At 42.1% G+C, this 17,389-nt stretch overlaps 1 protein-coding gene across 5 annotated transcripts in view; it reads left to right on the top strand.

Moving 5' to 3' along the window:
* Positions 1 to 777: 777 nt before the first annotated feature.
* G3BP1 (G3BP stress granule assembly factor 1) overlaps positions 778 to 17,389 on the top strand; it is a 31,538-nt gene continuing 14,926 nt past the window's right edge. For 2 of the 5 annotated variants that reach the window (XM_020813039.3, XM_020813038.3), the window contains exon 1: positions 778 to 957. Coding sequence is in view for 2 of the 5 variants with exons in the window: in XM_078385620.1 (XP_078241746.1) it covers positions 2,376 to 2,419 (44 nt within the window). In the remaining 3 variants the exon portion in view is untranslated. Of the gene's footprint in view, positions 958 to 1,329; positions 1,459 to 1,873; positions 2,420 to 17,389 lie in introns of those variants that run through there. The other 3 variants (XM_078385620.1, XM_078385619.1, XM_078385621.1) reach the window with 2 other exon arrangements.

The following is a 17,389-nucleotide window of genomic DNA, read 5'->3' as shown; positions in this document are numbered from 1 at the left end:
CCACCCTAATTAAAAGTCCCTTTTTTTTTAACAAGTTCTGTCCTGAAGGGAACGGGAGTGGAGGTCGACCAGTAGGACAAGTGCAGGCAGTAAATCTAGGAACGTGGGGGGCAGAAAGCAGTGGCTTTGAGGGTTTCTGGCTCTCAGGTATTTGGAGGGGTGGGTGGGGAGGGGGGGCTCGGGGGGTGGATGGTGCCAAAGGACAGGTTATCATGCATAACGGAGCGACTGCGAGACAAGCACCGGCCTGTGTTGCTGGAAAAGTGGGGGGCCCTGAACAAGCATTCCCCGCCCACAGCCGAGCAGCGCCGCTTATCTAGGCGGCATTGCACGGGTCCTTTTGAGTAACGCGTTTTTCTTTAAGAAGCTAGAGTCAAAATCTTGTCCATCATAGGATATTGTTCTTCCTCATTGGACCTCATGCCCAGTCCTGCGGTAGAGGCACGCCCCTGTGTACACGGGGTTTCCCGCCCGTAGCTGCTAGGGTTCCCACTGTGCAGCGCACCTATCCTTGGCGGGTAACATGGCCCCTCCTCCGCGGAGTTTATAGTCTAACAACGAAGGGAGCGTCGTCTCCATTGGCCTTTGCTCGGGGTGACGACAACTGACCCTGCCTTAAGAAGCTTTTTCTCAACATCTACTGGCTTGTGCGAACGTCAGTCCTCCTAACCGGCTTTCCGTTCGCCATAGCAAGAGTGGCTGATCTCCTTGTCTTTCCGATATCGTCCTACCTCTTCTTTCTTTTGGCCTATCGGCCTCCGAGATGCGGATTGAGCTCAGGCCTGATTGGCTCTGGGGATGCCATGAGGGTAGGCTGCGCGCCTGGTATATTTAGCCGGCGCTAGAGCACGCTGTTGCGTGAGGTGCTTCCCGTTTCTTTCGCCTTTACTGCTAGCCATCGTCGTGCGGGGTGAAACCTCCTCCTCCTCCTCTCGTCCAACTCCGCCTCGCTCGCAGGTTGGTGGAGGGGAGCCGGGTCTCGTGTCCCGTCCTTCACGGGCCTGTTAACGCCTGTGGCGTCTCCGTCGCCCCCGTCGCCATAGACACGCGGGGTCGTGGCCGTAGCCGCGGCGCTTCCCCCCCTTCCCCCCCCCCTCAACTGTCTTGGCTCCACGGTGCTCTTGTATTGCAGCCTGAGGAGGCGGCGGCGAGGTGGACCCTATGGGCTGGGATGGGGGAGAAGAGTAGGATAGGCACGGCCGGCATTGTGGGCTGCCTCGTGCCGGTGGCTCCATTGGGCGGGAGGGTGTGATGCGGGGCACTGGCGGGTCAATGACATCGGCTGCCCGCGGTGACAAGGGAAAGGGAGCCCAAACCAAGCGGGTTTTTTTGGGGGGGAGGGGAGGCATGACGGGCAGCGGGGCGAGGGGCTTTTTTTGGGGTCCCTGGACCTAAGATCTAAAGTGGCCCTAGGTCGGAAGAGGAGGACGTACAGTAGGAACTGCCCGGAGGTTAAGGGTACGTGACCCAGGATGGACGGAGGGACAGCGGGGGAGTGTTGGCCGGGTGTGCAAGCGAGGCTGTGGTGGATGATGGGCCTGCTGTGGCGAGCCCGGGAATGGGTCGCGGTGCCCCTTTGCGCAGGGCCTGGGTGTTGGCCTAACGCATGCCCGCCGGTGATGACGAGAATTTCCCTGCTGCGATTCGGCGATGGCTCCAGGTCTGTTCCAAGAGAGACACACAGGTCTCAGGAGCGCCAAATCGCGCGCTGCTGGTGGTGCTTCCTCCTCCTCCTCCTCCTCTTCCTTATTACGGCGCCGTGAGAAAGGGACTTCGCCTCCCGCTCTGAAGGGCCGACTGGCTCCTAATGTTCCCGATCTCGCCTCTGAAAACGGCGCGGGCCTGTGGCGGCGGGGTTGGGGGATATGGGGAGGGGAGCACACATACCGGGGTGGTGGGGGAACGGGGCATTTTTGAAGTCGCCGTCGAGGCCGCCTCTGAGCCACCCGGCGAAGCTTCGCAGAACGGAGATTGGTGGCGATGGTGCTCGCTCGATCGCGAGGGGAGGCAGGGGAGTGGTAGTGCTGAAGGGAAGGTGGTGTGAGACGCCACGCCATTATCCGTAACCGAAATAGCTGCCTGTAGAGGACAATAGTGTCCTTCAGCTCGGGAGGGGGGGGGGAGAGAAAAGGAAACGGACTAAGCTGGGCTTGCGGCTTCATTGTGCCAGCCTAGAGACATAGAGCTGCAAGATGTGTGTGTCCCATTGCCTTAGGCTGCCGGATTTGGTTTTTAGCGCATTGTAAATCACTCAAGACTATAATAGGAGGCCCTTCGCTTTGTTATCCGGCCCAAAAGGCTTTCACCTTGGAGGTGATCATTGGCCATTTTAAACAGCTCTTGATGATTCTTGCAAAAGAAAGCTGAAATGTTTTATGGAAGTGTGTTTCATAAAATGCAAGGGAGGACACTTGTCAAGGTCAGTTTTAACTTTGATATGAATTAAGTAAAGCTGAAGATTCTAGTAATTTTCACCCCATTATCTTTTTATTATTTTGTTTCTAGTTTAGCTCTTGGAGGGGTCTTGGTGGCAAATGTTAATGTGCTTGTTTTCTGTTAAGGGAAATCTGGGGTGAAGATTGTGTCCAGCATGCATACCCTATCAGGTGGCAGCATTATAATCTACTGCAGAGTATCTGTAGCAAGCGGCAGTGATTCCAAACCTTGCTATTTTTGTCTTCTTACAGACACAGTGCTAGGTTAAGGAAGTGCAGGCCAACTTGTTATGCTTTATTAGATACATGTTTGTTTGCCAAAGGAAAAGCTGTGATAAGTCACTAAGTAAATTGTAGTTTTATTGTTTTTGTGTTTTTTAGGGGAGAGACTGGTTTGTGTGTTACTTAAAATAACATATTACACTAAATTTTCCAGGAAACTTGTGTATTAGCAATACAACATTAGTCTTAAAGGTTAGGTGACATTTCATTGTCTAGTCAGGTTCTTCTGTGATCTGATGACATCCTTGATTGAAAACAGTTAATTGGGAAAACTGTGATAGAATTCTGCTTTGATTGTGTATGAAATGGAAAATGGTTGATTGAATAATTGATTGTTTTGTAAGGAAAATGCAATTAAACATATTACCTATTTTCTGCTGGTCTGTGGTTCTTTTTCCCCCAATTTACTTTTTTTTTCCTGTCAAAAGGAATGCCTGTGTTATAATTGCTTATCTAGATAACTCAATGGTTTAGGTATCTGTCTGTGAAGATGGAGGTTGAAAATCCGATTCCCCACTGTGCCTCCTGCAATTAGAGCCAGCCTATGTGGCCTTGGGCAAGCTGCAAAAAGGGACTGGTGAGCCACTTCTGAGTGCTCTCTATTTGGAAAATCCTGTAAAGTGTTGCCGTAAATCAGAATTGACTTGACAGCACATTATTATTGTAAAATTGTCCTTTGCATATGAAAATGAATGATTGAATAATTGATTGTTTTAGAAGGAGCATGAAACATTGATTTTATGCTGTCCTGTGTTTTTTGGATTCCTATCACAAGGAATGCTTGTACTGTATTATAATTGCTCTGTGCATCAGTTAATGGCACACACATAATGTTAATTTTTTAAAATAAAAGGTGAAGCCAGGCTTTTTCTAAGGGCAAGAGTAAAATATTTTATATTTTCTGGTTCTGGTAATGGTATCCTAAAACAAGCAAAAAAAAGTGTGTCAGATAGCTTGTGCTTTGCTTTGATAAAATGAATTTTTGTATTGTATAATGGTTTCTAGAGCAGACAGCTCTCCTTTTTTCATCTTTTTCCTAATATTATTAAAAAGAGATGTATGAGACATATATAGTAGCTGGACGGATATCCCAGTGGGTTTGATTCCCAGACTACAAGGTCAGTGGCTGGAAGTACAATTCCCTACTGTAGCTCCTGGAAGAATGGCTAGACTGTGCAGCCTTGTACCCAGAGCAGCACCAGAAGTAAACTACTTCTGAGCCCGATATATCTAGAAAACTCTGGGAAGGGTTGTCATAAGTAGGAATAACCCTTGGTTCATAATAATGATAAACATACCTTAAGAGAACAATAAAACGTTTTCGTTGTGCTAAAGTTGTCTCTTGTAATTGCATACTTGGGTTGCTGTTTGGACAAAATCGTCCTGCATAAAAGTTCATCCATTATTTATGGATAATTAAGGGATGTTGACCTCATTTTACTAGATAGTTTTAGTCTATATCCTTGTGCATGCTGAAAGAGAGGATACATTTCGAGACAGGGTGGATTTGATTTAAATCAAATTGATTTTTTAAAAATATTGGATATTTTAAAATCCACTTAGCTTCTAGGTACTGGGTGCAGAAATGTTGTCTAGCAGTAACTTTCATTGTCTATTAGGTGCAGTTTCTTGTCCTTAAGCATTGCATATATAAATGTGTATGTGTGTGTGTAGGGTTTCTCTCTCTCCCCCATTGGGGATGGGGTAGGAATGGTAAACTATAGTCTTTGAATTTCTCACATACCTTGAAAGCTTGATTAGAATGTCCATAAGTTAGTAGAAGAGGATGTACATACTGGAGTTCTTCTCCATGGAGGTCTGTTGTATCCAATGTTCCTTGAAATATCTTGACAAGGATAATAGCTCTGCACAGTAAGAAATTAATTTGCAGTGGGGAAGTGGTTTTCCATATTAGTTCTTTAGTTTCTGAACATACATATATGTGTTTGTGAAATATGTATTCAAGTTATTTAATGTACTTTCAGACTATTTAGCTGATAAAACTGATGCTGAAGTCATATCCCATGAATAGCATTTGATGGAATAGGCTATGTCTGGTGCAGAAATGAGAAGCTAGAAAAGAACATGATAGACATCTTCATGTATTCTAAAGCTTCTCATGTAGAATAAGGAACAATTATTTTTTTTGGCTACTCCAGAGAGTAAGTCCAGAGCTAATGGATACAAATGTCAAAAAGGAGGTTCTTTAGGAAGAACATGCAGTAAAAGTTGTTTGACAGTGGTGTGATTTGAACAATGGTTCCCAATTTTGAATTGGACTGTAATTCCCAAAAGTCTTCACCACTAGCTGTGCTGTCTGGGTTTCCTGGTCTTGCAGTCCAGGAACACCTGGGTTACCCAAGGCTGGGAACCACTGCCTTAGAAAATAGTGAACCTTCCTTCATTGGAGGTTCCCCTGTAAGAGGTTGCTACAAATGTCTAGAATTATAATTAAACAGTGACTGGACAACTTAGGGGCTAGATGCTCAATGTACTAAAGCTTGGATGACATCTAGAATGTATTTGGATCATAATTGGAATGTGAGTGTTGGCCGCTTAAAACTACAGTAATAGATTTTATTGTTAGTTTGTATAAGATAATTTTGAAAATAAGTGTTTTAAATACAGTATCTTTATATCAAGTGTCAATGAATATGTGTATAATAATTAAAATTAATGTGAACTGATCCAGCTGCTTCACATAAAGTATTTCAGTAATCCTTATAGGTCCAACAGAAAGTGTAGATTCTCTCCCCCCCCCCCAAGTTTTCTGCAGATTGCTGTGAACTCTTGTGGCTTGTGTGAGTGCAAGACCAGCCCAAATCAGTCCCCAGTTCAGTGGCCCTTGCATTTTTGTTTGGGCAGTTAGAAAGGAATAAGACTCACTGGCTTCATGTCCTGGTTTTGTAAAGAGATTAAGCTATGATTTCCCAGTTCAAGTGTAATGCACTTGAGCCACTTTGGAGAAACCTTGGAATTTTTTAGTTGCAGCCTGTAAAAGAAGAGAAATTTTGGGATCAAAAGGGAGATTAATTCTGATGTTGTTTAGCAGATTGAGATAATAATCTTCTATGATATGTTTGGATATAACTTGCCTTTCCCCAATTTCTCTGCCTGAGGAGTTGAGAGTGAGGTCAAGTCAGTGCAGCAGAAACAGTAGTTTGACCAGAAAGTATGTGGAGTCCTGCCAGTTGATCACATGTGTATGAGCAATTTGTTGCTCCAATTTGTACGTATGTGTTTTCTATTACAGAAAGAAATGCAGGTTTATTATGATTGGGTTAAATGGAAATAAGATACAATATCATCCCATGCTTTATTTGCATGGGATTATATTATAGATGCTGCATGATGGCTCTCCTAGGATGATGCAGTATTCCCTCATCAATTGTTTGTTTGTTTATTTTACATGCTGCCTTTCTCCCATAGGGGACTCAAGGCAGTTCACACCAGTTAAAATCATACAACAATAACAAATGTAAATACTATACAAAACGAAATTAAACAAAGGATTGAAAACAATTTTGAAAATACTGTATTTTTGAAAACGTATATAAATATCCAAATTTCAGAAACAGTGTTCCCTAGACACCACTTAAAAGCCTTTGTTCGGTTTTGTTTAATTTTTTGTTTACCAAAATACGTACAAAGCTGCCACAATGAAGGAATACAAAGCTGCAAGAAACATTGGTGCAGCATATTTCTGGCCCCAGGTCCGACCCAGAAGCACTATCCTGCTGTAGCTGTTGTAGTGGTTTGTTGCTGATTTTGGTGGCATTCTTAATACAAGATGTTATGAATGTTGATAGAGGAGTAAGCTATATAAGATTGGTTTTAAGGAGCTGAGTCCCCCCCATCAAGTTTGATTGAGATTTGAGTTTAAGGTAGATGAGAACAGATAGCAAGGGAAGGAAACAAAATCTGAAGAATGTTAATGATTTCAGGGTAGAAAAATATATCTTTAAGTAGGGTACCCAATGTAGTTCCTGTGACACAAGCTGAATGTTTGTTATTGTGCCTTAATTACTTTTCCTATTATGTTAGACTCATGCCTAGTGCCTAGATTAGTTCAGCTCCAGACTTAAAGATCAGTGAGGCAACATCACTGTGTGCAGCAGAGGAATAGCTTGAGCAATGAGCACAGTTGATAATGCAGAGGACATCTGGACCTTATCATATGGAGAAGTTTATTGCATCAGCATAGCATGTCATCCTTTTGCAGGTCTTGAAGATTCTGAAAGCATATCCAGTCTGTCTTGTTTACTGTCTGCTGCCTTGAGGTGTTAGTTCAGAACAGCTGTAGATTAGCGTTCAGAGCAATGTGCCCCATCATTTTTGGTGACATTAATGTTATAGGTAATCTCTTTGGTTATGTCTAGAGGTGGGGGTATTTGTATATGAATACCCCAACACAGGTGGACATAATGAGATCCAGCCCCCAGGGGCTGGACTGTCCACTCACCTTCCGCTGTTGCTGCGGGCTCCACGCTCCCTTTCTATCACTCTGGAGCTGGCGGTCTGTAAGCCACTTTTCGTCCTTCCACCTCCTGCCAGGAGTGGCTCACAAACCGCGAGCTCTGGAGAGATGAGGGTTACATCCACCTGTGTGGGGGTATTCATATTTGTCTACTGTACAAATGCCCCCATCTCTAGTTATGTCACATACACTTTGAAAGTATTTGTGATCACTTCTCTTGGAGATACACAAACAATTCCCACAATGTTGAACTGAGTGGTCAGTACCTAAGCATGACTAATGATCTGAACAAGTGGTATGCACTTTGTTGTTTCCAATCTGCTTTGGTGTACAGCATGCTTGCCTGAGATTTTGAGGTTTTATCCAAAATGCTTGGAGTGCATCACTTTACCTTGCCTAATCTAAACCAATAGAGACTCATATATTCTATTCCATCTGTCTCCTTAAAGCTGTTCAGTGGACTTCAGTCCATTTTATCAGATATGATAAAAACGAGAGTGAGATCTCAGAAAGAAGACCATGCAGGAGAGTTATGAAAGCTCTGCTTATCACATAAGCAGGCCAAAAGGTGTTGAGAGAGAATACTTGATCTATCAGCTTGTTTCACCAAGTAGGACATAAAGGGAAGAAGGGTTACTGGCCTTAAAAAGTTAATTAAGAAATGAATGGATGAAGACTTATATCAAAACAAGGTTGATCTTAATTTCTGCCTCATTATTCTTAGTAGTACACCATAATTTACTCCACCTGGCCTTTAGCTGCATTAAAGGCCAAAATTGCATGACATGGTTTTTACAATGGCAAACTGACACTTCAGTACAGATTCTGGATTGTCATACCCCATACCAAAGAATTTAGTAAAATGCGCAGTCAGATTTGTTTTGAAGTATGAATGCTAGAGGTAGTCGAGCTGGGTTTCTAGAGTGAGCAAGGGGAGTGTCCGCTGCTCTATTATTACTTGCTTCACAGTTCTATTTTGGTACATGGAGGTTGTTTGTTTATCCTTAGTTATTATTAAAATACTATACATTCAACCAGACATCAGAAAGTGGGGCATGAAAAATCTCGGCTTAAATTAACCTTAATTAGATACTTTCACCAGGAGAATGTCCTGACTTCAGTTCTGATGCATATTGGAATCCTGCTCATTGAATAGTAAAATTACAGATGTCTTCTTGTTTACTTGAAATTAGACTTTTATTCTATCTTCATCAGAGAAGTTCAGGATCTCATACCCTGTTTCCCGGAAAATAAGACCTAACCTGAAAAGAAGCCCTAGTATGATTTTTCAGGATGCTCGTATTATAAGCCCTACCCCAAAAATAAGCCCTAGTTAAGTGAAAGCCTGCCTCACTCCATTGTGCAGCAGCCAGAAGAATATGACATGACTGTATTTGAATAAATGTAGATGGTTGTACATGGAAAAAATAAAACACCCCCTGAAAATAAGCCCTAATGCTTTTTTTGGAGCAAAAATTAATATAAGACTCTATCTTATTTTTGGAAAAACATGGTACATTGTTACTGCTTTTTAAAAATTTCCACAATAGATGTATAAGGTTCAAATAGCGTGATGGGCACAGAATTACCCAGTAGGCTTACTTAGCAAGAGTCTGGCATCTTGTGCATTTCAAAATACTGACTTTTCTTATATAAAAAATTGTCAGATTGAAAAATCCAGATTTGTATAAGTGTCTGTCTGTAATTGGTATCAAAAACAAGGAAAAGAAGTTGAAACATACGAATTAATTTTTCTACATTCATCTGGAGATAGATGTAATGACACTTCTAGTGCCCTGTACAGTCTCCAAATGCCCTATTGTTCCATCTCCTGTTCATCAGTTCAGCGTGGTGAGTGTGGTGCTACTTTTTGGTTACATAGCAGTCCTTTTAGTTTTGAGGCTACAGTGGTGGGTAGAAGTTATCTTGGTAATTCCATGGTTATCTGCATTTTCCCTCCAATTCCAATACTGGCGGAAAGATTTGTTCCATCTCAGTAGAGATGTGCCATCCTTTTCTGCATGATAGAAAAGGATGGGATATAAAAGCTTCAGCCAGTATTGAGTTGCAGTGCCCAACTTTACTCCCACTGGCCCTTTCTTAAGAAGAACTAGAGGGAGTGTAGTGGTTGTGCTAGTAGAATGTACTTAGAGCTGCTTTTACAGTATCAGCAGGACTCAGATCAGCATGCTTCTCTTGTCTTTGCACTGGGGAATTCTAGAAATGAACTGAGGAATCACGAATCAGTTTGTTGGTTTGTCAGGGTTTATTTATTTTTTTATATCCCGCCTATCTGGTCGTGTTAGGACCACTCTAGGCGGCTAACAACATAAAAATGATGCAATAATATACATATAAAACCATTTACATAAAGAAAATACTAAACAGAATGGGAGAGCTATAGGAGAAGGGAAAAGTCACCAGGAGTTATCTGTTGGGAAGGCCTGCCTAAACATCCATGTTTTTAATTGTTTCTTAAAAATACCCAGCGAGGGAGCCGCGCGAATCTCAGGAGGTAGGTTGTGCTGTCTTTTAAAAAAAAGCTGATCCCCCACAGCCCTGCCCCCTTTCCACTACCCCTGTTGCCACAGTCTGTGCTGCTGCCATCCTTGGCAGCCTGAGTCACTGTGGCCTCCGCAGCCAGCATCCACCACTGCTCATTGCGATGGCCTCTGCTGCTATGGCCTGCCTTAAGGGAATCTGCAGTGCCCTTTGCAAAGATGGCAGTTACAGCTTCCCTGCCCTAAAAGAAGCCACAGTCACCATCTTTTCAAAGGACAGCCAGTGTCTCTTACAGCAGACCGTGGCTGTAGAATCTAACATAGTGGTCAGCAATGGATGACTGCAGTGTTGGGAGGTGGCGGATGATGGCAGCGGCTAAGGTGGTGAGGAGAAAGGGGACAGGCTGTGTGTGGGCATGTCTGAGGATGGTGTCTGTGGTGTTGGCTGGCTGCTTATGGGCCCGCTGGTCAACTGATCGGTGGGCCCATAGGCAGAACCTTCCATCTCTTCCTATGGGGGACAAATAAAAATGGGGCAGTATTTATCCTTTTGTATTTGTTAGGGTCTCTGGAAAACTCACAGATGTGAAAGGATGAATATTTAATGAATCAGCGATTTTAACTAATATTGCTATTCTTTTTTCTTAATTCATCCCCATGTGTCTATATGTGAGTTGTTATGTAAGGCTACAGTTTTTCCTCTGCTGGGATTTCTTGACTGTCCAAGTCTGAATACAGTAATCTTAGAACTGCAGGGCGGGAAGAGACTATTGAGCATTGACTCTAGCCCCTGTCTCTTTAGCTACATGAAACTGAGCTGTGCTTACCTGCTAAAAAATGAATTGAAGCACTAGTGCCAAATGAACAGAGCCTGTCAAAAATTGGAACTGCACTGTATGTTTATTTTTTTTTAAATCCATGGATTTTAAAAAACCCCGCATAGCTTCATGTGTTTCTCAGCTCCCCCCCAAAAAAAACCACTTAAAAAAATCTTTCTGATCAGGGTGAATTTAAATTTAAAAATTGGCAAATTTTTGACAATTTAAATCATGAATTAAATTGATTTGATTTAAAAATTACTGAGTTTTATCTACCCTGTTTCTAATGTTACAGCTTAAAAGTTTTACAAAAATGCTTGAAAATAACTATTTTTGCTAAACATTCTACAAATCTAGTCTTAAGTGGGCTTTCCATGCAGATTGTCAACTTTATGCAGCAGCTGAGCATTGGACTAGCTGATTCTTAAGTGCACTGCACTGCATCTCTGCGTTTCTGTTATAATGTTAATTGGAAAGTGGAGAAAGGCTGCTTATCTGTGACTGCCTATACAAATCTGCTGGTGTCTGGATGGCTACTATGTAGCTAAAAGGATTTACTTTCATATCCTGGGTGAATTAAGGATGAAGAGCCTCTCCTTGAATTCTTTATTCTTGTGGTCAGCAGTTACTTTCTAGCTGTAAGCTACTTTGAATGGAGTGGAGGGAAATGGCAAGTCAAGTCTATTTTCACTTCCACCCACCTCTTTTCTGTCTTTTGGCAAAGATATCTTGCCAAAGCAGTGACCACATTCCTCCTTGATGGACAGTGTGGATTATATTTACGGGCTATAAATAGCACCCTTTACTGAAAAACATCCAAGAGAAATTTATATGAGAATTGTCATTAAGCTATAATTTTTAAAAAAAAAATACTTTACTTACCTGAACACTGAAGAATAAGGCTTTCTCTCTCTCACTTAAACTATAACAGAATAGTGCCAGGTGAACTCCTCTGTGGAAGGCTCCACTTGCAGGTTGCTGTATCTCAGACCTCTCTTTTGAGTAGGCATGTTTTCTTAACTTCGGGGTTCCTCGCGGCCCTCCACGGCACCGATGCCGCCGCCTGGTCCCGGTCCCGCAGGGCCAGGACTGAGCGCAGCCCGCCAGGAAGGAGGAGGTGGCTGTGCGGGAGGAACCTTCCTCCAGGATCAGGGTCCCCTCCATCCCCGTGCTGAGGACCGGAACCCAGCAGCAGTGGTGGCATCAGCCCCGCGGAGGGCGGTGAGGAGTGCCTCCCCCTGCGGCTGCATTCTTTCCTGGTACTTCACTCTAAAAGTTAAAAATTTCCCTGATCCCTGCTCTAACCGTTGGGGTGAAAGAGCTACAAAGAAGCATCCTCTTTACCACCAATGGTTAACTATTTGAATTCTTTGCCTTTTTTCCCTACCTTTTCCTGGTCGTAAGTGGAAGCTCTGTCCGCAAGTCGAAGCAAAATTTTGCGGCTGGAGCTGGTCGTAACTCGAAATGGTCGTAAATAGGGATGGTCGGAATTCAAGGCACCGCTGTATAAGAATTATAATGTTTAATGGTAAAAAAAAGTTTGAGAGCAGTCCTTGCTGAACTTAATGTGTGACCAACTTCTGAAGAGGCATGCATAGGACTGCATGTTAAGTGGCAGCACAAAGCCTTCCTTTGTGTTTCAGTTGCTTAGCTCTTGATGTGTACTAAATCTTAAAAAATAGTTTGTTTTCCAAAGTGAACTTAATGAATAGTGAGGATCATGGCTGACTGATGATACCTGATTGTCACTAATATTTTTCGTTAGTTTTAGAAGTAACAGTAGACGGAACTAATCATTGGAACTACAGAACTACATTCTTAGGTACAGTGGTGCCTTGCTTTACGAGCGCTCCGTTTGACGACGAAATTGCTTGATGTTGAAGATTTTGTGATTGCAAAAGCGATTGCAAAACAATGTTCCCTATGGGGGAATTTTGCTTTGCGATGATCGGTTCCCTGCTTTGGGAACCGATCATTGCAAAGTGATGATTTTCGCACAGCTGATCGGCGGTTTCAAAATGGCCATCGGGTAAAAAACATGGCCACCCGCTGTTTTCTGGGACGGATTCCTCGCTGCACAGGCAGTGAAAATGGCTGCGCTATGGAGGATCTTCACTGGACGGTGAGTTTGAAGCCCATAGGAATGCATTAATTGTGTTTTAATGCATTTCTATGGGTTTTTTAATATTGCATTACGACTTTTTCGTTTGACAGTGATTTTGCTGGAACGAATTAACGTCGTCATGCGAGGCACCACTGTATCTGATTTGTGGGTTCACTCTTCTGAGTTCAGTTTTTTTTTCTTTGTAAGTAAGAAGATAAGGCTTCAAAAGAGAGAAATGATGGGTGGGAGGAAAGAGATAAGTCACAAGAATGTAGTTGGGGCTCACTGCCTTTTTGCTTTAACACTTGCCATCAGTATATGGGGAATGAGTCCCTTCTGTGATCAGATATATGAAGGGCTATTGTATAAGCGGACACTCTTGGGATGCCATTTGTAGAAGTTCCTTTATGAAGAGATAGTTAGCAAATTAGAAGGTTGAATTTCTAAGCCTCTAAAACCAGTTACTTAGCAACTAAGGCCGTGCATATATCTAAGCCACATGCATTTTACTTAGAATCTTTGGAGCTGGAATGTACTTAGGGTACATGCGGGTGATACTACTTTTGGTTTTAATGGTTTTATACTTGCTTAATTGGTGATAGTCACTTTAGCATATGACAAGTCTGCCTAAACACAGTACAATTTAATTTTGAGCTAGGATGCTTAGGGATATGCTGTGTAAATATTTAGAATAGTTCTAATGCCACTGTTATTGAGCAGTTCCGATTTCTAGGTCTCTGAAGGACAGGTTTTGGAAGTAATTTCTCCTGATCACCATTTGATCATCTGAGCCAGTTTGGTGAGTTACAGTACAGGTAAAAGTTGAGTTTTAGTTCATCAGCCAGTGTTTTCCATGTAGCCACACTATTGCACTGGTTGAAGGGGAAGTATAGTGTAAATAAATAGTATATAAACAATTTATTTAAAATCAAATTGATTTAAATAAAACATATTTTTGAAATTAATTTTAAAAAATAATAAAATTTCCAACTAAATATATTAATAAAATACAACACATTAATAAAACGTAACAAAAAATTGCATTCTATCCACACAAATTACATGCAAAAAAATAATAACACAAAACTTGGTACTCCCTTCACTATGGGATCAGTTTATCATTAATTGCAGTATTTCAGATTTTAGTTATATCATTCATGCAGTTGGAAAATCCAGTTTTGCTCTGTTTTTTCAGAGCAGTCATGTTTGATTTAAATTATTTTTTAAAAAAACTTTTTTGAATTTAAATTATGATTAAATCAATTTGATCTGAATCAAATCCATCCTGTGGAGACCAATATTACTATGGGAGTTAACAAAATGTAGTGTGTGGTTGGCTCTGTTCTTAGTTTCTGATATCTTGTTCCTCCACATCTGCAGTTTTTCAGGGTTTTTTTTCTAAAGAGTTTTTTCGATGCTTCCTCACCCTCCTCCTAATAATTCCTTCTTTTGCCTGGGTACTGTACAAATAGATAGTTCTAACTCTTTGAGGAATTCAGGGTGCCCCCATGAAAGATTAAAAGCCATCTTCTAATTGTGCTGGAGCCATTGCTTATTAAACTATATATTCTTATATGTAAAGATATTTAATTTGTTCTAGTAGATGGCAGTTGTAGTTCCTGATGGTTACTGTTTACAGCAACTTAGCTGTGAGAGTGCTTCTCTGAGTGGATAATCTGCCACAGAGAGCAGTTGTTAAATCTATATACAGTGTAATGTTTCACAGATAGAGCGTTTCAGTATGCAGAGTAATCCTAGTGCTTGTGTATGTATTTGTACCTTTATCATTTGAAATTATTGGTTCTCCAATGAACCATTCAGCAGAGATGGTGTGGTGAGGGGAGCGCTTGCAGGAACTGGCTGAGGATGGCTCAGGCCTACCCTGTTTCCCTGAAAATAAGCCCTAGTATGATTTTACAGGATGCTCGTAATATAAGCCCTACCCCCAAAATAAGCCTCAGTTAAGTGAAAGCCCGCCCTGCACTATTGTGCAGTAACCCAAAGAAGATGGCATGACTGTATTTGAATAAATGTAGATTGTTGTACATGAAAAAAAAACATCCCCTGAAAATAAGGCCTAACGCATTTTTGGAGCAAGAATTAATATAAGACCCTGTCTTATTTTCAGGGAAACACGGTACTCATCATTTACTTGATGATAGGACAGCACCAAACAGAATTCCCACTGTATTTCCAGATATGTAGCTGATAATGGGAATTTGCGCTGGCTGGTTTGGGCCGAGGGACTAGAGGCCAACTTTCGCACTTTGTTAAAGATTCAAGCATCTTAATTTTAAAAGAAAACTAGCATTTTGTTAATGTCTGAAAATTCAAAATATGTGTTTTGATTATTCAATAAGACCTGAATAGCAATCCTGCAAATATGCAATTCTTTGCATGTTTACTCAGAGGTAGGTTTAGTCGAATTCAGCAGATTTACTTCCAGGATACTTTGCAGTTTTAGTGCAGACTTTGAATACTTAACAGAAGACAGTGGTGCCTCGCTTAACAAGCGCACCGTTTAATGACGAATCCGCATAGCGACGCGTTTTTTGCGATCGCATTGCAATGTTTAGAAAACAGCTGATCAGCGGGTCCAAAATGGCTGCCAGGTGCAGAAAATGGCCACCCGCAGCGTTTTCACGCCCTGCCCTCGCTTACCGGGCAGCGAAAATGGCGGCCAGATGGGGAAATCTTCACTTACCGGTGAGTTTTCCCCAATAGGAACGCATTAAACTCCGTTTAATGCATTCCTATGGGTCCTGCCCCCCGCATAGCGACGAATCCGGATAGCAACGTTAATCCTGGAACGGATTAACGTCACTGTGCAGGGCACCACTGTATTCATATTGCTGTAGCATGTGTGAAATACAGCTTATCATAATGCTTCCATATTGTTAATTGGAGCCAGATAGGTTCTTTATTTTTTCCTAAAGGACCACATCATTTATCTTATAAAATGTGCTGAAATTTGATACACACTGGGCATTCATACAGCATTCACAACCAAGGATCCTTCTAAGGTGTGCACCTGCATGACTCTGCCCCCTCCACGCAGTGTTCCTCCTCCACGCACCCACATCAATTTTTTTCAGCCCCTTTGGTTCCCTCACGATGGAAACCTGCACAGGGGCCAGAGGCATGGGTGTGAGGGGCAGAGCCCTACCTAGCAGGGCTGAAAATTAGAGGGAACATTGTTAATGACAAATACCACTGACCCTTCAGTGAATATATACCATGGAGTAACTCTTTTTTGTTAGTAGTTGGGAGAAGCAGTACAGTGGTGCCTCACTTAGCGATGTTAATCCGTTCCGGAAAAAACATCGCTAAGTGATTTAATTGCTAAACAATATTAAAAATCCCATAGGAATGTATTGAAACGCGTTTAATACGTTCCTATGGGCTAAAAACTTACCTTAAAGTGAAATTCCTCCATAGCGGCGGCCATTTTGTTTTTGCGGTGGCCATTTTGGAACCGCCGATCAGCTGTTTAAAAAAGTTCGCTTTGCCATGATCGCTTCCCCGCGATCATCGCAAAGCGAATTTTAGCCATAGGGGACATCGCTAAGTGATCGCTCCAGCGATGGCCAAAAGTCCATCGCAAAGCGATTTCATCGCTCAATGGAGCGATCGCTAAGCGAGGCACCACTATATTTTTATTATCCTGTTGATAAAGATGACATCAGGCTCTGCATGAGTACAACTACAGTGGTGCCTCGCTTAGCGAGGTTAATCCGTTCCGGATTAACCCTCACTCAGCGAATCCATCGCTAAGTGAAACAAAAAAGTCCATAGGAACGTATTAAAACTGATTTAATTCATTCCTATGGACTTAAAACTCACCGTTGTGCGAGTTTCCTCCATTGCGGCGGCCATTTTGGATGCAAGTTTACTTGTCACAGTCATTTGGCTTACTGTTATTGCTTCTGGTCAACACTGCACAACTGCTACCATTTGCCTCCTATTTCTAGTGGGAGTGCCTAACAAAACCATGGATTTTCCCTTCAGTTTGTCATATCTATGAATTAGGAAATCTGTATTACCTGGAGTATCTTATGAAGTCTGATTTGTTTAGCCACTGCTACTTGCAGGCAATCTATGGAACAGTGGATTCAGCAGCATCCATAAGCATGCAAGATTATTCACAATGAAAGTAATTTTGCTTTATTGTGTTCTGTGACTGTAGATTGTGTGGGCCCCTCTTTGTATTTCTGAACCTTGGTAGACTTCTTGCTTACATGCTATGGGCAGGAGCTAAACCTTGCTTTCCCTCTTGTGTTCATCCTGAACATCCTGATGATGAACAAAAGAGCAGTAATGCTGATTTGTCTTAATTTGTCAAAACATACATTGTAACCTGAGATAGCTTTGCTGAAATGATTCATTCTGACAACATGGGGAATAATTGTGGGATTGACTTTCCTTTGGAAACAGAAAGATGGGCCATATTTGCACAAATGCACGTATTCTTAAGCATAGATTATTAATACAAATAACTGAAATACCACCTAAAGAAAAGAAAGCATCCACAAGGTTTGACCATTTTCTTTTGTTGCACAAATGTTTTGTGTAACTTGCCCTGCCTTCTTCAAACTCTAGTATTTAAATGGAGTTGAGTCTTCAAAGTTTGAAATTGTTTTGTTTTATTTCAATGGCAAGATGAGGTATGGTAACAGAGTAAATATGTTAAAGATTGATTCATACATTGGTACCAAACACCTTGACTTGCTTATGGGTCTGGAAGTAATTGTCAAAACAAGGATTCAGCCTGA

Source organism: Pogona vitticeps, chromosome 2, assembly GCF_051106095.1.
Source record: "Pogona vitticeps strain Pit_001003342236 chromosome 2, PviZW2.1, whole genome shotgun sequence".
In the NCBI taxonomy this organism is placed as follows: Eukaryota; Metazoa; Chordata; class Lepidosauria; order Squamata; family Agamidae; genus Pogona; species Pogona vitticeps.
The sequence above is the reverse complement of the archived record's forward strand: the minus strand, read 5'-3'. Positions and strand labels throughout refer to the sequence as shown.